General features: G+C 46.5%; 1 protein-coding gene across 1 annotated transcript in view; it reads left to right on the forward strand.

The window, feature by feature from the left end:
* Positions 1-24,323, forward strand: part of ST14 (ST14 transmembrane serine protease matriptase) — a 41,958-nt gene that overhangs the window by 11,511 nt on the left and 6,124 nt on the right. Inside the window, exons 2-6 of the mRNA XM_073657468.1 lie at positions 22,468-22,627; positions 22,714-22,841; positions 22,934-23,004; positions 23,419-23,567; positions 24,273-24,308. Of these exons, the coding sequence (XP_073513569.1) occupies positions 22,468-22,627; positions 22,714-22,841; positions 22,934-23,004; positions 23,419-23,567; positions 24,273-24,308 (544 nt within the window). The remainder of the gene's footprint in view (positions 1-22,467; positions 22,628-22,713; positions 22,842-22,933; positions 23,005-23,418; positions 23,568-24,272; positions 24,309-24,323) is intronic.

Raw genomic sequence — 24,323 nt, forward strand, 5'->3', positions numbered from 1 at the left:
GTGATGCCCTCACCTTTCACACTGGAACTCGGAGGGTTAAACATTCGGGCTGTGATTGCAGGGTGCTCCATCACTGCTAATAATGCCCTTCTCTCTGTGCAGGGCTGGAAGGGGTTAACTGCTCTTGGCCAGTTCTTCATCTTAGTTTACCTTCTTTTCCCTTGTAAAATCTCTGCTTCATGTCAGTAAATAGAAACCTTACTTTACACCCAATGAGAAGCCTTCCTGACCCCATCGCTCTCCAGGACCGGGGGGCCGCCGCTGTCAGACGTCACCCTGTACCCAAGAAGTGGTCTCAGAAAGACGACTTATTAAAGGGGTTGTCCAGTACTATGGATGATGCCCCAATGTATTTTTATGGTGTAAAGAAGTGTCTTTGTAAATTCCTTGTGCTGCTGTTTCTGCCTGTGAGCGGCGCTATAGCTGGCCGCTCCCGGGAAGACTGGACAGCCCCTTTAACGCGGGGCTGGCCGCTCCCGGGAAGACTGGACAGCCCCTTTAACGCGGGGCTGGCCGCTCCCGGGAAGACTGGACAGCCCCTTTAACGCGGGGCTGGCCGCTCCCGGGAAGACTGGACAGCCCCTTTAATACAGGGCTGGACGCTCCTCTGGTGACATTATGGGGACTGTCTGATCAGAGCATTGGGTCTTCTAGTGCCAGCAGCAGATGATGGAGGTTATCACTGGAACCTGATGATGGGGGTAGTTGTACTGTCACATGCACATAATGGCGGCTGAGCCGCCCTGCAGCAGGTCAGTCACCCGCCCCGCGCTGGTCACACATTCCTGGCGGAGCGGGCTGGGCCGGGGCTCTGCAATGGAAGAAGCTGCTCTACCAGTTCTGCTCTAGGTGACTGTAATGTCCTTGTCTTCATGCACTGCCGAAACTGAAACCAAGGAGCGAGGCGGAAGTCCCGACCGAAAGAGCCAGGTCCCTGCAGTCAGCAGATCCTTATGTGCTAATACACTGTAACAACTGTGCTACCCAGGGGTCTATTGCTGTAAGCAGGAGCTCCCCCTAGTGGTGACTGCAGACAGGATCTTATCATGTATCTCTGTATACAGGGAGCTCCCCCTAGTGGTGGCTGCAGACAGGATCTTATCATGTATCTCTGTATACAGGGAGCTCCCCCTAGTGGTGACTGCAGACAGAATATTATCCTGAATCTGTGTATATAGTGAGCTCCCCCTAGTGGTGGCTGCAGACAGCAGCGTTTTATCTGTCTCATCAGAAATTTACAGTACCAGGATTGTGCTGCGTGGAGTGTTGGACCATGAAAATGATAAAAGGTGACACTCGCCAGCATGTTTGCTACTATTAGATGCAACTTCCATCTGCACTGAGTCTTTGTAACAAACCATCAGCTGTGAGAAGTGTAGTGTGGAGGTAGAATGATCTCCATGAGGGGGGATGTTGGGATCGTCACACTCTGGGTGTTTTGCCTCCTGCGCCGTCCGGCCGGGTATCCGCCTCCCCCTCCACCTCTGATACCTGCTTTGCTTCCTTCCTTCACTTTTGCCCTGAAGTCTCTGCAGAAACCTGAGTGCAGAAGAGTCGCGGTGTCTTGTGAGTCACTGGTGCTGGGTCTTGTCCTGACGTGACTTCATCCTGTGACGTCTCCCTTTGTCAGCAGCGTCCAGTGCGCTGCCCCAGCTCTGCTGTACCAAGAGCTCTGCCTGCACTCGCTTCCCACACGAGAGAAGTCCAGAAAAAGTAACTGCCCCCTCCCCTCATATACACAGATCAGATCTACAGCTGCAGCTCACTACATTACAATATCATTACACACAGAGCGATCTATTATATAGTCATTACACACAGAGGGATCTATTATATAGAGTCATTACACACAGAGGGATCTATTATATAGAGTCATTACACACAGAGGGATCTATTATATAGAGTCATTACACACAGAGGGATCTATTATATAGAGTCATTACACACAGAGCGATCTATTATATAGAGTCATTACACACAGAGGGATCTATTATATAGAGTCATTACACACAGGGATCTATTATATAGAGTCATTACACACAGAGGGATCTATTGTATAGAGTCATTACACACAGAGGGATCTATTATATAGTCATTACACACAGAGGGATCTATTATATAGAGCCATTACACACAGAGGGATCTATTATATAGAGTCATTACACACAGAGGGATCTATTATATAGAGTCATTACACACAGAGGGATCTATTATATAGAGTCATTACACGCAGAGGGATCTATTATATAGTCATTACACACAGAGTGATCTATTATATAGTCATTACACGCAGAGGGATCTATTATATAGAGTCATTACACACAGAGGGATCTATTATATAGAGTCATTACACGCAGAGGGATCTATTATATAGAGTCATTACACACAGGGATCTATTATATAGTCATTACACACAGAGGGATCTATTATATAGAGTCACTACACACAGAGCGATCTATTATATAGAGTCATTACACACAGAGCGATCTATTATATAGAGTCATTACACACAGAGGGATCTATTATATAGAGTCATTACACACAGAGGGATCTATTATATAGAGTCATTACACACAGAGGGATCTATTATATAGTCATTACACGCAGAGGGATCTATTATATAGTCGTTGCACGCAGAGGGATCTGTTGCGTAGAGTCGTTGCACGCAGAGGGATCTGTTGCGTAGAGTCGTTGCACGCAGAGGGATCTGTTGCGTAGAGTCGTTGCACGCAGAGGGATCTGTTGCGTAGAGTCGTTGCACGCAGAGGGATCTGTTATCTCTGCGTTTGTCTCCTCTCACGTTATGGACACCTATGTCATACGGTACTGTTCACATCAGACCTTAGGTCTGTGTTCTGTGCACACTGGGCCCTATCTGACGTTCTGACAGGAAACTGTCTCAGTCCATCCCACTCTGGGCTAGTCCTCAGCCGTTTGAAACCTAAAATGCACCAGACCTCTTCCTGCATATAACTTATACCAAATCAGTGGAAATCCTTTTCTTTTTCTTGAGAGACACACAGACCCTCAAACCACAACCATTCCAGTCCTTTTTATTTTTCTTCTAACCCGGCACCAGTCCTTCGGGTTAATTTGGCCCCCCTGAACAAAGGCCCTCAAGATGACACAATATGGCACAGTCCTTCCCTTTAAGCGTAGCCCTTTTAGCCGAGGGCACAGTCCATTGTCCCCCCATCAGTCCTTAGGATGGAAACACAGTCCTTTATTCCACTCCTATCCACGAGACAGGCCCACACAGTCCCTTGGGGCATCGTCCATCCTGGATTAGATAAGGACTGAGAGTGTGGGACCCTCCAACAACTGCATCAAGGGAATTGCAACAGAACTGGGGGGAGGACACTTCAGCCATCCCTGGCCATTAACGTAGGGGAGTCCCTGATGCTTTGGGTCCTAGACCCTCTGAACTGTGGTCTTCAGGAATCTGGAACTTTTCCAATGATTAGGTACAACTTGGCCAGTTTAAGCCTCTGACGCCTTTTTTTTTCTGGTCCTCCTTCGATCCGACTCAGACCCAGGTCTTTTCTTTGCCCCGGCCTCCAGCACATATACCACCGAGTGCGCGCCCTGGGCCATGTAAATAATGGCGAGCTGCACAGTCATTACCAGCAGTCCCACGGACACCTGACTTGCAGGTCCTAACTCCTTCGTAGAAACTCTGGATTGCTTCCCTGACTTTCTCCTCCACACGAGCCTCTGGGCACTGGTAAACCAGTACCCTTGGGATGGGCACCTCTACTCAGGGCTGCACTGCTAGCTTTGGGCATGGGAGGGAAGAGGGCCACGCCGTACAGAGAGCATTAACGTACACTGTATTCTTGGTTCTCTCCTATTCCAGAAATCCGCCCCCCTCCCTTTTGCTGTTAAAACACAAAACCACCCTCCCGCTTTATATGAAGATCTAGCAAGATCTTCACCTACGGGGATTCAGCTGGGCCCGTACCCATTCCTCCCTTCACTTCTTCCACTGTATCACGTCTTTGATCCACCATGCCTTGGTAGTAGAGGGTTCTCGTTCCGGGATGGGTACTACTTTTGTGGTCGGTGGGTAACCCACCGGCGACTGGGCACCTAAGGCCTCCAGCCCCTTGGCTCTCCTGTGGGCCATGAACCAGACCATGGTCATAGGCTCAACCTCCGGCTCACGTCTGGCCTCTGGCTCTTCTTCGGGGCACTTGGTCACCTTGTCCATCAGGCCACGCAGCCTCACCTCTTCCTCCATCAGTGCCATTAACTGATGCAACCGTCCACGCCCTATCCTCTCCTCGCACGCCTCGCTAAGCGCCAGACCTCCCTTTGCCGACAAGAAATCCCACTCCGCCATTTTCTTGTTTCTCGGTCATCGCACAGTACTGTGTTTTCTTCCACTTCCAACCCACAAATGGTGGCGTCCTTCATCATGGCTCCACCTTTCGCTGGGTTGGGTTCCCTCGGCTCACCATCCCGTTCCTCCATCTCCTCCGCCTGTTTCCTTGAGTCACCCTTAACTGGGCGGGCCTTTTCTTTCCACTTTGTTTTACTGTAGCGGCCACTCCTCGCTGTCGGCTTGCACTTCCAGACCCAATACTCGCTCCGGTAGGCATAACCTCTGGAGGGCTGGACATCTCTTTGCACCCTTTTGATCCTTCTACGCCCATGATGGGCGGGACCTTCCCGTTCTGCACCACTAACCGACGTTACAAAGTTAATGCTCAGCGCCATCTTAGACAGTGTAACGGTCGCCATCCTCCATGCAACTCAAATCTTGCCTGCATCCCTTCTTTCTTCTGGTTGCAAGACTCAACCTGTCGACTGTGCCAAGTGTAACTAATCTTATGCACTGGCACATTACATGAAGGTGAGGGTCCTGGCTGGGTGTGGGGGCGCTACACCCTTGCAGGCTGCATGTAGCCAATGACTTTGATTGGTCAGGATCGGATGTTTGACAGTTCAGAGAGAGACCACCAGTCAAAAATAACTTTTATCCTGAACGATAACTTGGGAGGGATTATATTGAGGGGATAGCGCGTACACAGCTTTATGAATGCTTCCTTCACAATGTGGAGCATTTTCCATACACCATTTCAATTACTGTTTTCTCGCTTGTTCTCTGTCAGGGATTAACAGAGCCGACACCGGGGAGATGACACACTCTCTCACCGCTGCTGTCACTCTGTCATGATTGAGCAGAGATTCACACACACACACGATCCCGATTACTCACTACATAGCTATTGGCAAGCGACCAGTGAGCGTATGGCATACACACCTCCGGATTCCAACGCATGGAATATTTGTATACGCCCCAGTACGGTCACTGCCAGCTTCATGATAGCCCAATTATCATTATTCGCTGCCACCACCGACAAGATTTGAAATATAACCAGGGGAGGAGTCCTGAGGAGATAATTTGCATATTCCCACTGCATTTTGGGGTAAGTGAAGAGTCTCCGCGAGCTCAAAGAACACTGGATTTTGGCTGTTGGAGCTGAAAAGAGGACATCGGTAAACCGCGCGCCGGTTGGCGCGCGCATTTTGAAGCTTTTTTTTTTTTTAAGCTTTTTTCACTGTTTTCAGAACATTAACAATAAGAACATGGAAGAGTCCAGGAGCCATTTGGTGAGCTGCATATCCTGCTACATGTTCACAGACTTGCCAGTGGAAAAGCCAGACTTCACATGCCAGAAATGCAGCTTGTGTCCCTGTTGGAGGAAAAGTTGCGAAATCTAGAAGAGAGGTTAACTACCTTGAAAATCATTAAGGAAGGTGAAGAGTTCTTAGACAGAGCAGAATTATCTCTTCATGATTCAGAAAGAGAAGAAATTCTCTCTGCACCTGACGAAACAGAGGAATGGAAGCCTGTGACCCACAGAAGCAGGAGGATCGAGAGGCAGTCAGCACCCATACTGCTCAGGAACCAGTACCAGGCTCTCACACAGGAGAACCATGAAGAAATACAGCAAGATAAGACTTTGCCAGCAATGAATAACCTTGTAAGCCCTCAGAATCCTCCTGGATGGAGAAAGAAGAATGTTGTGAAGAAAAAACGGAGAGTGGTGGTCATGGGGGATTCCCTGTTAAGAGGAACAGAGGCCGCTATCTGCAGACCAGACATAACCTCAAGAGAAATGTGCTGTCTTCCAGGAGCAAAAATTAAAGATGTGTCTGACAGGATATCAAGACTCTTCAGACCTACAGATCACTACCCATTCCTGCAAATACATGTGGGGACAAATGACACCGCAAGAAAGGACCTGGAAACCATCTGCAGTGACTTTGAAGACTTAGGCAAGAAAGTGAAAGAATTGGGAGCGCAGGTGGTCTTCTCATCCATCCTCCCAGTGGATGGCCATGGAACAATGAGGTGGAATAAGATTCTACAGGTGAACAACTGGCTACGTCGATGGTGCCGTCAACAAGGATTTGGATTTCTGGATCACGGAATGAATTACCTATACGATGAACTACTTGCTAGAGATGGGGTGTACCTTACGAAGACTGGAAAACATGTATTTGGAAGTCGCCTTGCTACACTCATCAGAAGAGCTTTAAACTAGAACAATGTGGGAAGGGAAGCAAAAGGCCAGAAAAAGCCATACAGCTGACAAATACTATTGAGATCTCTGCTACTGGAAGTGGAAAGGAAGAACAAAGACAAAAAAATCTAAATAATAAAAATATGGGAGGAAGAGAAACCAATCACAAACTAAAATGTTTTTATACAAATGCACAAAGCATGGGCAACAAACAAGGAGAATTGGAACTACTAATGCAGGAAAAGGAATATGATGTCATTGGAATCACTGAAACTTGGTGGGACGATACACATGATTGGAATAAAAGGCTAAAAGGATACAACTTATTTGCAAGAAACAGACTTGATAAACGAGGAGGAGGTGTCGCATTGTATGTTAGAAAAGCGTATATCTGCACAGAGATTGAAGCTTCAGAGACTGGGAGTTCTGTGGAAACTGTTTGGGTAAGAATACAAGGAGAGAACAACGGAAAGGACACCATTGTAGGCATTTACTACAGGCCACCTGGGCAAGCTGAAGATATGGATGAACTCTTTATGTATCAAATGACCAAGTTCTCCAAAAAATATGACGTAGTGGTCATGGGAGATTTCAACTATCCAGACATTTGTTGAGAATCTCTCTCAAGTAAAACTAACAGGTCAAGCAAATTCTTATCCTCTCTTGCTGACAACTTTATCTTCCAAAAGGTAGGGGAGAAAACAAGGGGATCTGCTACTTTGGATCTAATCCTTATAAACAGGGAGGAAATGGTTGAGGAGGTAAAGGTGGCTGGGACCCTAGGAGGCAGCGATCATGCTATTATAGAATTTTGGATAACTAGAGGAGGAAGACATGTGAAGACTCAAACTTCAAGGTTAGATTTTAGAAAGGCAGATTTTAAGAGACTCAGAAAGAGAATAGGAGGGATCCAATGGCTGGATGTCCTTAAGGACAAAAATGTCCAGGAAGGATGGGAAATTTTTAAAAATGAGATTCTCAAAGCACAATCGTTAACAATCCCGAAAAGTAGGAAGAATGGGAAGCATTTAAGGAAACCAGGATGGATGAACACAGAACTTAAACACATGCTAAAAAGAAAGAAAGAAATGTTTATTAAATGGAAAGAGGGAGGCATATCTAAAGAAGATTATAATGCAGTCTGCAGATCCTGCAGGGCACGTATCAGGTTAGCTAAAGCTGACAATGAATTAAGGCTTGCAAGAGATGTCAAAAGCAATAAAAAAGGATTTTGGGGGTATGTCAAAAGTAAAAGAAAAGTCAAAGATGCTATAGGATTTTTACAGGATGAAAATGGAGAAATGGTAAGAGAGGATGTTGAGAAGGCCGAACTTTTTAATTCCTATTTTGCATCTGTTTTCTCTCAGAAAGAAAATGTAACATCAACTGATCTTCACTGTCCTTTTAAAGGAATAGAGGAATCCAAGTTATCTGTAAACAGAAAGATTGTGAGGGAATATTTAGCTAGCATAAATGAGTTCAAGTCTCCAGGTCCAGATGAATTACACCCCAGAGTACTGAAGGAGATTGTAGAAGAAATTTTAGAACCACTCTCCATAATCTTTGAAAATTCTTGGAGAACAGGAGAAGTCCCAGAAGACTGGAGAAGAGCAAATGTTGTTCCTATCTTCAAAAAGGGGAAGAAGGTGGACCCAGGGAACTATAGGCCGGTGAGTCTGACTTCTATACCAGGAAAGATCTTTGAACAAATTATTAAACAACATGTATGTAAGTACATGGATAAGAATGAAGTGATTAACCAGAGTCAGCATGGGTTTGTAACTAACAAGTCATGTCAGACTAACTTAATTTCCTTCTATGACAGAATCACTGACTGGGTGGATCAGGGAAATGCTGTAGATATAGTATATCTTGACTTCAGCAAAGCATTTGACAAAGTATCTCACATCATCCTTATTGAAAAAATGACCAAGTATGCAATGGACCAGGCAACTGTTAGGTGGATTCATAACTGGCTTAGTGATCGGACTCAAAGGGTGGTTGTAAATGGCTTCACATCCAGCTGGATGAATGTCTCAAGTGGGGTACCACAGGGCTCCGTCCTGGGACCTGTATTGTTCAACATCTTTATCAATGATTTAGATGAAGGAATTGAGGGTAAACTGATTAAATTTGCTGATGACACAAAGCTAGGAGGGATAGCTAATACTAGAGAAGAGAGAGAGAGGATTCAAAAAGACCTAAATAAACTGGAGCAGTGGGCAGCAACCAACAGAATGGTTTTTAACAGGGAAAAATGCAAAGTACTACATCTGGGCAATAAAAATGAAAAAAGCATATACAGAATGGGAGGAATAGAGCTAAGCAACAGTACATGTGTAAAAGACTTAGGTATACTAATAGATCATAGACTGAACATGAGTCAACAGTGTGATGCAGCAGCAAAAAAGGCAAATACAATTCTGGGATGTAGTAACAGAAGCATACAGTCTAGATCACGTGAAGTCATTATCGGTCTTTACTCCTCTTTGGTCAGACCTCATCTGGAATACTGTGTACAGTTTTGGGCACCACATTTTAAAAAAGACATCGACAAACTGGAGCAAGTTCAGAGAAGAGCGACCAGAATGGTGACTGGTCTGCAAACCATGTCCTATGAGGAACGGTTGCAGGATTTGGGAATGTTTAGCTTGCAAAAAAGAAGACTGAGAGGAGACTTAATAGCTGTCTACAAATATGTCAAGGGCTGTCACATTGTAGAAGGATCATCTTTATTCTCATTTGCACAAGGAAAGACTAGAAGCAACGGGATGAAACTAAATGGGAGGAGACACAGATTAGATATTAGAAAAAACTTTTTGACAGTTAGGGTGATTAATGAGTGGAACAGGCGGCCACGAGAGGTGGTGAGTTCCCCTTCAATGGACGTCTTCAAACAGAGGCTGGACAGACATCTGTCTGAGATGATCTAGTGAATCCTGCTTTGAGCCGGGGGTTGGACCAGATGACCCAGGAGGTCCCTTCCAACTCTACCATTCTATGATTCTATGATTCTATGATAATACAGCCCGTGTCGGACGCCTGCTTTTTGATAGCGTATATGGCTTTGGGGGAGGAACTATTACAGGACAAAAGAAACAGGACTAATACATTTTATATTTAGGCTATGTTCACACGATCAGGATTTGAAGCAGAAATTTCCTGAGCATTTCTGCATCTCCTTGGCTGGATTTGATGCCTTTTTTAGGCTGTGTGCCCACAATGCGTTTTTTAAGCGTTTCTGCAGCGGCAATTCCGCTGCAGAAACGCTTAAACGCTTGGTAGAAGGCCTGCCATGTTCCACAATGATAATCCGCATGTGCTGTGCAGATGCTGTGGAACTTTCTGCTGCGGATTATCATTGCGGAAAAAAATGCAGCACTACCAATTATTTTGCGGAAGCGCTGTGTTTTCGCCGCCATTGACTTTCATTGGATCGCTAGGAATCCGCATCACTGGATCTGTACATACGGAATCCATGCGTTCAATGTGCAGATGGTACCGGGGTGTGGAGGACAGGAGACTCTCCTCTGGACCCGGGTACCATAGAACCTGTAAAAAAAGAATAAAATAAATATGATACTTACCTTCTGATGGCCCCCTCTGCGCTGGTCTTTGCTTGCTGGCAGATCGCGGTGGACTGAAAGACCTGCGCTGACGTCATAGTCATGTGACGGCAGGTCCTTCAGTGTACTGCGAGCTGCCGGCAAGCCAGGACGGAGCGAAGCAAGACTGCGGGGGCCATCGGAAGGTACGTATAGATTTATTTCTTACCATTCTTTTACAGTCACACTATATATGCCGGTTGCCGGTTGCATGGATTTATATAGTGTGACCAAGTTGTCAAGCACTTTCCAAGTGATGCTAAAATCACAACCCGCATGCGGAAATGCAAGTGAAGAACGCGTCACATCCGCATGTCCCTGGCAGGAAAACGCATGTACAATCCGCATGCGTTTTTTCTGCCAAGGAGATGCAGAAACGCTCAGGAAAAAATCCGTAGCATTTCTGCATCGTGGGCACATAGCCTTATGCAGTTTTTGAAGCGTTTTTGTATATCAAATAGTGTTTACTCTGTGTGTGTTTGTTTAACTCTTTACTTTAATTAGGTTTTGTCATGAAAAGGTCTGATTGACGCCTTGTCATCACCAAACAAAAGAGCTAGGTGTCAGCTAGTCCCATTCACCCAATCTTCATTAACATTTCCACTCATGTAATTTATGCGGCTGCTGTGAGCTGGTATTTTAAGCATGGTCACTGGCCATTAATAACAGCTCACAGCTGTTTTGTTAGCCGCTAAGTGCTTTGGACAGAGCACATTTTTGTTTAGTCAAAAGCAGTGTTCTAATGCTGCACTTTTGTTGTCGGTACATGTGAATCCACCACATATAATAACACTTCAATCGGTCAAAATCTGCAGTGGAGACCAGCGTGTCCACTACAGAAATTGACCTGCTGAGGGTGAGTTTGGGTACGTGGTCACTATCGGGAGCCGCTGCGGGTTTGACGTCCAGATGTTACAGCATAGTGGATGGGATCTCTAGAAATCCCATGTCCACTATACGTGCATCAGAGGCTGCAGATCACCCGCCGACACTGACATGCCGCACTTCTTTCAGGACCGCTGCATGTCAAATTCTCATGCGGAGTCGCTCGTCTCCGCAACAGAAATTTGACCACTAGAAAGTACTGAATGCGGTGAATCCACATGGTTCAGTGAACACGTGGATTTACCTGCGTTCAATAGAATGCAACGTTTTGGACGCAGCGTCCAAAGCGCTGCTACGTCCGTAACGTGGACACAGAGCCGAAAATGAAAAGAAGAAAAAAAAATGGCGTGCGCTCCCGCAACATTTTTATAACCAGCAGAGAGAAAGCTGACCGCTGGGGGCTGATATTAGTAGCCGGGGAAGGGGGTCATTAGCCAACAATGTTCCTTGGCTATTAATATCAGCCAACAGCTGTTTGTTTAGCCTTTACTGGCTAGATTACAGGGGGACTCCAGAAAAAAATTGACATGGGGTCCCCCTATAAAATCTAACCAGCAAAGGCTAAACTAGACAGCTGTGGGCTGATATTAATAGCCAGGGAAGGGGCCATGAATACTATTCACCTCCACGGCTAATAATATCACTCCTCAGCAGCCCCAGAAATGGAGCATCCATAAGATGCACCAAATCTGGCGCTTAGCCTCCGCTCTTCCTGCTGCCCTGTAGCGGTGGCAGTGGGGTAATGGAGTTGGGGTTCACGTCAGCCTTGTATTGGCGGCTGACATGAAGCCCAGGTTAGTAATGGAGGGCGTCTATAAGACGCCCCCATTACTAACTGCTTAGTAAAATGATCGCCGCTTTGTCAATAAAAAAAGACACGGCCAGAATAAAGTATTTTAATGAATTAAGCACATGGTTTTTAAAAAACGTTTTATTGTACTGGGTCCTCAAAGCCCTCGATCGTCTGAAAAAAAAAGGAACAAAAAGCAACCATATTCCTCACCCGCCCACTGTCCCGACGCAGTCCTCGGTTACATCAACGATTGTCCCACGACGATCCGAGTCACTTCTATAGCAGGGACATAAGCCATCACTGATGTCACTGCTGTAGAAGACAGCATTGTATACTGACAGGTGTAAAATCAACCCCTGTCCGTATACATGCTGCAGGAGGTCACTGGAGTTCATCAGCTGCTGAGCCCCGGTGAGAATGTTCCCACAGTGATTTTCACGTGACCCATCAACTAATTTGTGACGTCACCGCAGGTCCTGGCAGCTCGGTACCGCCGGGAACCAGGAGGACACCTGGGGCCGCCGGACAGGGTTGTTTTTTGTTTTTTTACCGCGGGCTGGGCAGAGCACACTACTGCTCCCCCCCCCCCCCCCCCCCCCCAGCCGACCCGCTCTCGCTGTTATCAGCGGGAGCTGCGGTCGGATGCGAGGAGATGTAGTCCTCCTCTCTCGACCCGGGTACCACCTGCAACGCGTTTGTGCCGCGAATTTGCGCCCATTGGCTTTAATTGAAATACAGCAAATCTACAGGTATAGATGTTATACCTGCGGGTTTGCTGCTGTTCAATGCAAGTCAATGGGCACAAATTTGCGGCGTGATCGTGCAAGAAATGGTCAAGCTGTGGTTTTTACCGCAATGGCAATCTGGAGCTCAGCACATCCAGATTACCATTGCTATACCTGGCAGACCTATTAACAAGTTTATACACAGAAACTGAAAAAACTGGCCAGCACTTCAAAAACAAGAAATAGGTGTGAACAGGTGCTTACTTAAAAGCAGCTACCTCCATATACAACTAACAAACAAAGCGGCAAACTGTAACGCTAAGTATTAGTATTAGTTGTACAGTGCCTTGTGAAAGTATTTGGCCCCCTTGAACTTTTCTACCTTTTGCCACATTTCTGGCTTCAAACATAGATATAAAATTCTAATTTTTTTGGGAAGAATCAACAACAAGTGGGACACAATCATGAAGTGGAACGAAATTTATTGGATATTTTAAACAAATTAAAAACTGAAAAGTGGGGCGTGTAATATTATTCGGCCCCCTTGAGTTAATACTTTGTAGCGCCACCTTTTCCTGTGATTACAGCTGCACGTCTCTTGGGCTATGTCTCTATCAGTTTTGCACATCGAGAGGCTGAAATTCTTGCCCATTCTTCCTTGCAGCTCGAGCTCAGTGAGGTTGGATGGAGGGCGTTTGTGAACAGCAGTTTTCAGCTCTTTCCACAGATTCTCGATTGGATTCAGGTCTGGACTTTGACTTGGCCATTCTAACACTTGGATACGTTTATTTTTGAACCATTCCATTGCAGATTTTGCTTTATATTTGGGATCATTGTCTTGTTGGAAGATAAATCTCCGTCCCAGTCTCAGGTCTTTTGCAGACTCCAACAGGTTTTCTTCCAGAATGGTCCTGTATTTGGCTCTGTCCATCTTCCCATCAATTTTAACCATCTTCCCTGTCCCTGCTGAAGAAAAGCAGGCCCAAACCATGATGCTGCCACCACCATGTTTGACAGTAGGGATGGTGTTTTGAGGGTGATGAGCTGTGTTGCTTTTATGCCAAACATATCGTTTTGCATTGTGGCCAAAAAGTTTGATTTTGGTTTCATCTGACCAGAGCACCTTATTCCACATGTTTGTTGTGTCTCCCAGGTGGCTTGTGGCAAACTTCAAATGAGACTTTTTATGGATATCTTTGAGAAATGGCTTTCTTCTTGCCACTCTTCCATAAAGGCCAGATTTGTGCAGTGTACGACTGATTGTTGTCCTATGGACAGACTCTCCCACCTCAGCTGTAGATCTCCGCCGTTCATCCAGGGTGATCATGGGCCTTTTGGCTGCATCTCTGATCAGTCTTCTCCTTGTTCGAGGTGAAGTTTAGAGGGACGGCCGGGTCTTGGTAGATTTGCAGTGGTCTGATACTCCTTCCATTTCAATATGATCGCTTGCACAGTGCTCCTTGAGATGTTTAAAACTTGGGAAATCTTTTTGTATCCAAATCCGGCTTTAAGCTTCTCCACAACAGTATCTGGGACCTGCCTGGTGGGTTCCTTGGTCTTCATGATGCTCTCTGCACAGAACCCTGAGACTATCACGGAGCAGAGACCCCTGAGACTATCACGGAGCAGAGACCCCTGAGACTATCACGGAGCAGAGACCCCCTGAGACTATCACGGAGCAGAGACCCCCTGAGACTATCACGGAGCAGAGACCCCCTGAGACTATCACGGAGCAGAGACCCCCTGAGACTATCACGGAGCAGAGACCCCCTGAGACTATCACGGAGCAGAGACCCCCTGAGACTATCACGGAGCAGAGACCCCCTGAGACTATCACGGAGCAGAGACCCCCTGAGACTATCACGGAGCAGAGACCCCCTGAGACTATCACGGAGCAGAGACCCCCTGAGACTATCACGGAGCAGAGACCCCCTGAGACTATCACGGAGCAGAGACCCCCTGAGACTATCACGGAGCAGAGACCCCCTGAGACTATCACGGAGCAGAGACCCCCTGAGACTCACAGAGCAGGTACATTTATACCGAGACTGGATTACACACAGGTGGATTCTATGTATCATTACCGGTCATTTAGGAGAACATTGGATCCTTCAGAGATCCGCACTGAACTTCTGCACTGAAAGTAAAGGGGCCGAATAATATTGCACGCCCCACTATTCAGTTTTTAATTTGTTAAAGTTTAGAATATCCAATAAATTTCGTTCCACTTCACGATTGTGTCCCACTTGTTGTTGATTCTTCCCCCAAAAATTAGAATCTTATATCTTTATGTTTGAAGCCAGAAAAGTTCAAGGGGGCCAAATACTTTCACAAGGCACTGTATATGGAGGTAGCTGCCACAGGTGGTTTTAATTGCAGCAGGATCTTATTAGCCTACACACAAGCAGACATAGTCTCTTAGAGAGGTGTTCACATTGGTAGGGTCCTGGTATTTTGAGAGACGCCTTAACGTGGCTGCCAGGTACACATGAATTGGCCAATTTATGCTCTAAGATTTCTCATTTATTTCTATTTTCTACAGCAGTAATGCAATTCATATTTCATATATTTCATGTTCGCATACTTAGCGTTGCAGAGTGTTGCTTTGTTTGTTGGTTACTGTACAGAATAGACAGTTACACAAAATAAAATAGGATTAAAGAAGAAACTAACTATAAAGTTCGCAGAGAAAACTCAGTATAGCAGGAGGGAAGCACTCCTATTGGACCGTTCAGCGAACGTGACCCGTGTTACACATCAACATGTACTTCCCACATGAGTACTGATCCACCTTTTGTCTGGGTCTTTTATGCCGAAGGGGGAGACTGGCCCACACACCCTCTGTGATGACATCATGTGGGCTGGGCTCAAGCCTTCATATTTTATTAGAATCTCTAACTTCTGGGATAACTTATCGCTGGTTGATTGCAGAAGCCCGAAGTGATACCATATTTTTTATTATGAATTTAACTTTCCGTAGAAACTACACATGGCATAGCTGCGGTCCGTTATTCTGGTACTTTTGTGTCACAGCTACGGAAAAATAAGCATATTGTTCCTTAGCTGACCCTGCTGCTAAAAATATGGGTCCCAATATTATCAGAGGTATAGAAGTTTAGATATTCCATATTCCATGTCGGCGCCGGCCCGACTAAACATTTCTGTTGAATTCCCTTTGAAGCCCGGGAGTACATTTTCCTCATCTAGCTGTAAATTTCTCACAAGCCTGTGTCACTTGTAAACACTCGCATGTTAATTGGGTCAGTAGTACCTTGTGTGCTAGTATTTGCTTACAAGCTACTTCTGCTGTGTGGGCTAATTTGCATGGAGCCACTGCCCAAGTGTCAGCTTTTCTCCTTTGGCAAATACTATAGGGGAGGGGGGATGAAGAGGGGTCTGGGAGAGAGAAATTCTTTAATATTTCTATGGTATTCTCTATCTTCACCATTCCTCTCCACTTCACCACAAACCAGCTAAGTAACTATATTGCCAGTATGGCCGGTACATAACTTCTCTGTCCCTGACGCCTTGGAACTCCCCTGGGCACTTGCTCTTTGTCTCACGTTCTCTGTCCTATCTTGACCCGTTACCTCTTGGAGTTAATAAACTTTGGGCCGTACTGCTGGGTGTCCTTCCCCTGGACCAGTCTCCTCTGCCTTTCAGTCACTTTTCTCCTATTTTCCGCTAGGCTTTTCTCCCACATTATGGACACCCACGTCACCAGCACTGATCAGACCTTAGGTCTGCTTTCTATGCACACTGGGCTCTATGTCCCTTCACCTCTGGGCTAGTCCCAATTGTTAACTTTAACTCTCCCTACTGTTGGACAATACACAATACCAACATTAACACATGCCACACTTGACATTAAACAATACACTTGCTCTTCAAGGGGGGACGTGGGCATTAAGTCCATCTCTTCACTCACGTACACAGATTTCCAGCAGGTATAGGCGCACTATGAAAAGTGCAATGGTTTCCTTGGAATGTGAACAGTTTAGCTTGAGACTGAAGGCAGCAAAACCATGAAAGAAAAAAAGGAACAGATAAGGAAACGAGGGGGAAAGGAACGTGTGTGACACAAGCCAGAGTGTGTTACCCCTCAGATTCCTCCTGGTGCCCCCTGTTACTCTGACCATGGCCATACACCCCTCCACAGCTTCATGAGGTCGTCACCTGGAATGGCTCCAATGATCAGGTCGTCTTGCCAGAAGGTGGAATCACCGGCTTTCCGAAAAATGCCTGTGACCATCAGCTTAGCAGGTGCAGAGCCGATAACACAACTGTTCTAAACCAAAAACATGGCAAGAAACACTCGACTAAGAGAAGCCACAGTCTATCATTACTGTAAGACATGAAGGTCCGTCAATAAAAAAAAATTGCTAGAACCTTGAAGGTGTGTTCAGGTGTAGTCCTGAAAATCATCAATTGCTATGATGAAACTGGCTCTCATGAGGACCTTCCCAAGAAAGGAGGAGGATAAGTTTATCAGAGTTACCGGCCTCCTAAACGATGGTCATGAAGGAGCAGACACATATTCCAACGTCTGCTGTCCAGAGGCGACTGCGAGAAGCGGCCTCTATGGACGAAGAGCTGCCGAGAAACCGCAACTGAGGACCGCAAATAAGATGTATGGACCGAGCTGCCCGAGGAGCCGACGTGAGATCAGTGGAGATCTGCGCTGCAGTATTAGCCGCCATGTCTTTGCGAGACGCAGGAGTGAGCAGATGGTTCCTCCATGTCTGGTGCCCACCGTGAAGCATGGGGGTGGGGTGATGTGATGTGGAGGTCTTGCTGACATTCAGTGGGGATTTATACCACTACAGCCGCCACAGTGTTCTGCACCGACTGCCGTCCTGTCTGCTGTTCTTTGTGGGACCACCACTTGTGTAACAGGACAATGACCCCAAATCCCCAGGCAAAATGACCAGGATGGAGGCTGCAGCGGAGGACCCGGCCTCCACAATCGCCATCCTCAACCAGTGGGGATGGTTTGGGATGAAATGGACGGAGAGTGATGGCAAAGCAGCCGACAAGCGCTCAGCACCCCCGGGACTCAAGGACTGATGGAGCCATTCCAGTGACCACTGAGGATGCTGTGTGGATGATGAGGAGGGGGGTAAAACTGCCATCAGGAATCTGAGGGGTAACGCATTCTGGGTAGTGTCACGCATTTCTTTACTCCTTGTTTCTATATGGCTGCCGCCTTCTTCGTGGTTTTGCTGCCTTCAGTCTGAATCTACAATGTGCACATTCCAGTAAGAACAATGAAGCGGGGTGTGACGACGCTGCTTCTAATCTTAATGAGCCAGATGTCTAAATTCGTTAGGCCAGGAGAAATACACTATTATGTTTGTTGACTTTTGAATTTGTGTTTTTCTTTAGTGGGTCAAGGACAGACTAGACTAGTATTTGTATGATTTACTGCAACTTATTGTATGGAGGACAGCCACTCAGGGTTGGGGAACAATGAGGTTTGTTAATATGCTAATTACATATTGCACTAGGCCAGCTAGTTTGTTGAGCAGGGGAATACAAACAATACAAATTGATTAAATGCTCAAACAATGAGACATGAGCCCTGCACCTGCCACCCCCATCCCCCCTGACCTGTGAATGATGACCTGAGCCACAGATTTACATATAAACAGGGATTTCTATCCTGCTGAAAGGAGAAGCAGAGAGACTCTTCAGAACAGCAGCTTGGTAGCATGGCTCCATCCAGAGGGACATAGATTTGGATTCTACAGGATGCCAGTCTAAGGGAACATGGCCCTGCTGGAAGGATACAGATCTGCTCCATTGACCATCACTGACCCTATGGAGACAGTTAGGGAAACCAGGATTGTGACCCTCCGGACATCTGGTCCCATGGATATGTTCGGAGAAGCCAGAGTGGGACCCTCGGGTCTCCTGGCCTTGTACCTCAATGGACTGTCAGCTTCCTAAGCTTGCCGCTGCCTTCTCTGTGGGGGCCCGCCAGAAGTGAGGGGCCACTGGTTGAGGTAGTCGGCCCTGGAAGTCCCAAAGTCACAGCTGTTCTATCCCAGGCGGGCGGAGAAGGAAGGGTGAGACTGTGTGATGTTGCACCATCTTGGGTATTTGCTGGGACTGTCCTATATGTTTATTGTCCGCCTTGTGGTTCAGTAAAGTATTGCCGTGCTGTTTTACCCTCACCCTGTGTTGTCTGAGTAGTGTTATGCCCACGGTAGACCCCGGGTCTTCATATGGGGTGTCCTGAGTTTTGACATGCGCTGTACATACACGCACTTATGTTTACTCAGACACACGGGGAAGTCACAGCGTCTCCTCCTCTCGGGTATTTTCCCACTTTCTGGTGAGTCGTGTGTCAGTTGTGCATCATCCGCGCTCGTGAGATGGTTGGAATAGCAGATGAGGCGTGACCGGGACGGTGACTGCGCTGAAACTGCCTGCTCCTGTGTCACTTCCAGGTGCGGAGCTCAGTTTCTGCGAGAGTCTGACTCCTGCTGTGAAGCAAGAACTGTACAGCAACACTGCCCCCTATAGGAGAGGGACAGACTCCTAAGCGGCCTGAAGACTGTCGCATATCTCCGGAAATGGAGACCATCTTAAAATCATACAAAAACATATATAATATTACTCATAATACTGCAACTTCAGAGCCGAAATCCTGCCACATTCCCAGCTTACCGGACAAGTAATGTATGTACACGGTGACTGCACCAGCAGAATAGTGAGTGCAGCTCTGGAGTATAATACAGGATGTAACTCGGGATCAGTAATGTAATGTATGTACACAGTGACTGCAGCAGAATAGTGAGTGCAGCTCTGGAGTATAATACAGGAGGTAACTCGGGATCAGTAATGTAATGTATGTACACAGTGACTCCACCAGCAGAATAGTGAGTGCAGCTCTGGAGTATAATACAGGAGGTAACTCAGGATCAGTAATGTAATGTATGTACACAGTGACTGCACCAGCAGAATAGTGAGTGCAGCTCTGGAGTATAATACAGGATGTAACTCGGGATCAGTAATGTAATGTATGTACACAGTGACTCCACCAGCAGAATAGTGAGTGCAGCTCTGGGGTATAATACAGGAGGTAACTCAGGATCAGTAATGTATGTACACAGTGACTGCAGCAGCAGAATAGTGAGTGCAGCTCTGGGGTATAATACAGGTTGTAACTCAGGATCAGTAATGTATGTACACAGTGACTGCACCAGCAGAATAGTGAGTGCAGCTCTGGGGTATAATACAGGATGTAACTCAGAATCAGTAATGTAATGTATGTACACAGTGACTGCACCAGCAGAATAGTGAGTGCAGCTCTGGAGTATAATACAGGATGTAACTCAGGATCAGTAATGTAATGTATGTATACAGTGACTGCAGCAGCAGAATAGTGAGTGCAGCTCTGGGGTATAATACAGGTTGTAACTCAGGATCAGTAATGTATGTACACAGTGACTGCACCAGCAGAATAGTGAGTGCAGCTCTGGAGTATAATACAGGATGTAACTCAGGATCAGTAATGTAATGTATGTATACAGTGACTGCAGCAGCAGAATAGTGAGTGCAGCTCTGGGGTATAATACAGGTTGTAACTCAGGATCAGTAATGTATGTACACAGTGACTGCACCAGCAGAATAGTGAGTGCAGCTCTGGGGTATAATACAGGATGTAACTCAGAATCAGTAATGTAATGTATGTACACAGTGACTGCACCAGCAGAATAGTGAGTGCAGCTCTGGAGTATAATACAGGATGTAACTCGGGATCAGTAATGTAATGTATGTACACAGTGACTGCACCAGCAGAATAGTGAGTGCAGCTCTGGAGTATAATACAGGAGGTAACTCAGGATCAGTAATGTAATGTATGTACACAGTGACTGCACCAGCAGAATAGTGAGTGCAGCTCTGGAGTATAATACAGGATGTAACTCAGGATCAGTAATGTAATGTATGTATACAGTGACTGCAGCAGCAGAATAGTGAGTGCAGCTCTGGGGTATAATACAGGTTGTAACTCAGGATCAGTAATGTATGTACACAGTGACTGCACCAGCAGAATAGTGAGTGCAGCTCTGGGGTATAATACAGGATGTAACTCAGAATCAGTAATGTAATGTATGTACACAGTGACTGCACCAGCAGAATAGTGAGTGCAGCTCTGGGGTATAATACAGGATGTAACTCAGGATCAGTAATGTAATGTATGTACACAGTGACTGCACCAGCAGAATAGTGAGTGCAGCTCTGGAGTATAATACAGGATGTAACTCAGGATCAGTAATGTAATGTATGTATACAGTGACTGCAGCAGCAGAATAGTGAGTGCAGCTCTGGGGTATAATACAGGTTGTAACTCAGGATCAGTAATGTATGTACACAGTGACTGCACCAGCAGAATAGTGAGTGCAGCTCTGGGGTATAATACAGGATGTAACTCAGAATCAGTAATGTAATGTATGTACACAGTGACTGCACCAGCAGAATAGTGAGTGCAGCTCTGGGGTATAATACAGGATGTAACTCAGGATCAGTAATGTAATGTATGTACACAGTGACTGCACCAGCAGAATAGTGAGTGCAGCTCTGGAGTATAATACAGGATGTAACTCAGGATCAGTAATGTAATGTATGTACACAGTGACTGCACCAGCAGAATAGTGAGTGCAGCTCTGGGGTATTATACAGGATGTAACTCAGGATCAGTAATGTAATGTATGTACACAGTGACTGCACCAGCAGAATAGTGAGTGCAGCTCTGGAGGATAATACAGGATGTAACTCAGGATCAGTAATGTAATGTATGTACACAGTGACTGCACCAGCAGAATGAGTGCAGCTCTGGAGTATAATACAGGATGTAACTCAGGATCAGTAATGTAATGTATGTACACAGTGATTGTACCAGCAGAATAGTGAGTGCAGCTCTGGGGTATAATACAGGTGGTAACTCAGGATCAGTAATGTAATGTAATGTATGTACACAGTGACTCCACCAGCAGAATAGTGAGTGCAGCTCTGGGGTATAATACAGGAGGTAACTCAGGATCAGTAATGTAATGTAATGTATGTACACAGTGACTGCACCAGCAGAATAGTGAGTGCAGCTCTGGAGTATAATACAGGAGGTAACTCAGGATCAGTAATGTAATGTATGTACACAGTGACTCCACCAGCAGAATAGTGAGTGCAGCTCTGGAGTATAATACAGGAAGTAACTCAGGATCAGTAATGTATGTACACAGTGACTGCACCAGCAGAATAGTGAGTGCAGCTCTGGAGTATAATACAGGAGGTAACTCAGGATCAGTAATGTATGTACACAGTGACTGCACCAGCAGAATAGTGAGTGCAGCTCTGGAGTATAATACAGGAAGTAACTCAGGATCAGTAATGTATGTACACAGTGACTGCAGCAGCAGAATAGTGAGTGCAGCTCTGGAGTATAATACAGGATGTAACTCAGGATCAGTAATGTAATGTATCTACACAGTGACTCCACCAGCAGAATAGTGAGTGCAGCTCTGGAGTATAATACAGGAGGTAACTCAGGATCAGTAATGTAATGTATCTACACAGTGACTCCACCAGCAGAATAGTGAGTGCAGCTCTGGAGTATAATACAGGAGGTAACTCAGGATCAGTAATGTAATGTATGTACACAGTGACTGCACCAGCAGAATAGTGAGTGCAGCTCTGGAGTATAATACAGGAGGTAACTCAGGATCAGTAATGTAATGTATGTACACAGTGACTCCACCAGCATAATAGTGAGTGCAGCTCTGGAGTATAATACAGGAGGTAACTCAGGATCAGTAATCTATTTCTATTTGCTCATACTTGGAGGTTGATCCGTTTTCCGTTCGGAGTTATATATTTGTCTGATTCTCTTTTCACGTTAAGAACATTTCTTCTATTTCTTGCAGAGCTTCAATGGAATCGAGGAAGTAGTTGAGTTTCTTCCTGCCACGGACACGAAAAAAATGGAGAAAATGACCATAAAGAAAAAACTTCTGATAGTCGGCATAGTGGTCGCTGCTGCTGTCATCTCGCTCGCCATTGGTCTCCTTGTCTGGCACTTTGCTTGTAAGTGATGGTCCTTCTGGTTTGCAGCGTTGCATGCAGGGCAGGGTCGCTGCAGGCAGTGGTCTTTATTGTGTTTATTTCCCCAGATCGCAGCGCTCCGGTGCATAAAGTGTACACTGGGTACTTGACCATAACTAATGTCAAATTCGTAGAGGCGTTAGAGAACCCGGCATCCCCAGAATTTGCAGATCTCGCTGTAAAAGTGACTGAAGTGGTGAGTGGGTTTATGGCAGCGTTGCATGTTTGTTGCCCATGTGTACAGGGTAAATCACATGTACGCTTCACCGTCTTCTGTCTCCTCTGCAGCTGCTGAACGCCTATCGGAGTGACCCCGCCATTGGCCCCCACGTGGTCAGCTGCAACATCACCGCGTTCAGGTGAGGGGTGGACAAAGTGTTAGTCTCCTGCAGAAACCCTGAAATATGGCATCAAATCCAGAGAATAAAATGCATAGGTTGCTCCCACCAAAAGGGTCTCCCAATGATGGGGCAGATGCCGACCCCATGGTGGTGCCCTAAGATGATGGAAATAATGATTGCGGTAGAAATCATAGTGCACGGATACGGAGATGTGGCTCACGCTCAGCACTGCAGTAATCCGTGCGTACACATACCAGCGTCACGGGGAATTACTCGCCTTCCAATGTCTATAAAGTGACTGCAGTCGAGAGGGTTAATTTGTATTCGGTCAATAGGGGACCTCATTACGTGGTGGCGTTGACTGCAGCGACATGTACGTGTCATATAGCAGGAACACAAATGACCCCCCGCCTGCGTCTTCTCATCCCGCAGTGAGGGCAGCGTCATCAGCTATTACCTGTCCGAGTTCAAAGTGCCGGCGTACAAGGAGGCCGCCCTGGACAAAGCCATGAACGAGCTGCAGGTGAAGACCGCCAAAGTGCGCCAATTCAGTCTGGCGGTGGATACGTTTGTGGCGTACCGTAAGTTGTCAGTTGTGAATGCTCTCATTTGTAGAGGAGAACAATAATTTCACTCAAAAATGCAAGAAGGGAGAATTATTCCATAAAGGCACAGATTTGCCTCATAATACACATGGGGGTTATCCTGTATATACAGTGCAGCCCCCACATAATACACAACACCATACATGCAGGGTATATTGGGGCGAAAGCTCGCGCACACACCAGGACAGTGTACGATGATCTGTCGCTTCCCCGGAGCCGCCGTGACCCATTACGATGGCTCCAGCCCCCGGATCGGCTGACATAGGACTTGTCGGTGGCATCGGTTCCTCTTCTTGGTTCTTCTCGTGCCCTCGGCTCCTCTTCTTGGTTCTTCTCGTGCCCTCGGCTCCTCTTCTTGGTTCTTCTCGTGCCCTCGGCTCCTCTTCTTGGTTCTTCTCGTGCCCTCGGCTCCTCTTCTTGGTTCTTCTCGTGCCCTCGGCTCCTCTTCTTGGTTCTTCTCGTGCCCTCGGCTCCTCTTCTTGGTTCTTCTCGTGCCCTCGGCTCCTCTTCTTGGTTCTTCTCGTGCCCTCGGCTCCTCTTCTTGGTTCTCCTCGTGCCCTCGGCTCCTCTTCTTGGTTCTCCTCGTGCCCTCGGCTCCTCTTCTTGGTTCTCCTCGTGCCCTCGGCTCCTCTTCTTGGTTCTCCTCGTGCCCTCGGCTCATCTTGTTTCTTCTCGTTGCAGCCACCGATCCACAGATGGTGAGGACGTTCCGTGACAGTAAGTTCTGTGTTT

This window comes from Phyllobates terribilis, unplaced genomic scaffold (genome assembly GCF_046119375.1).
Source record: "Phyllobates terribilis strain yellow unplaced genomic scaffold, ASM4611937v1 Scaffold_12__6_contigs__length_324123572, whole genome shotgun sequence".
Taxonomy (NCBI): domain Eukaryota; kingdom Metazoa; phylum Chordata; class Amphibia; order Anura; family Dendrobatidae; genus Phyllobates; species Phyllobates terribilis.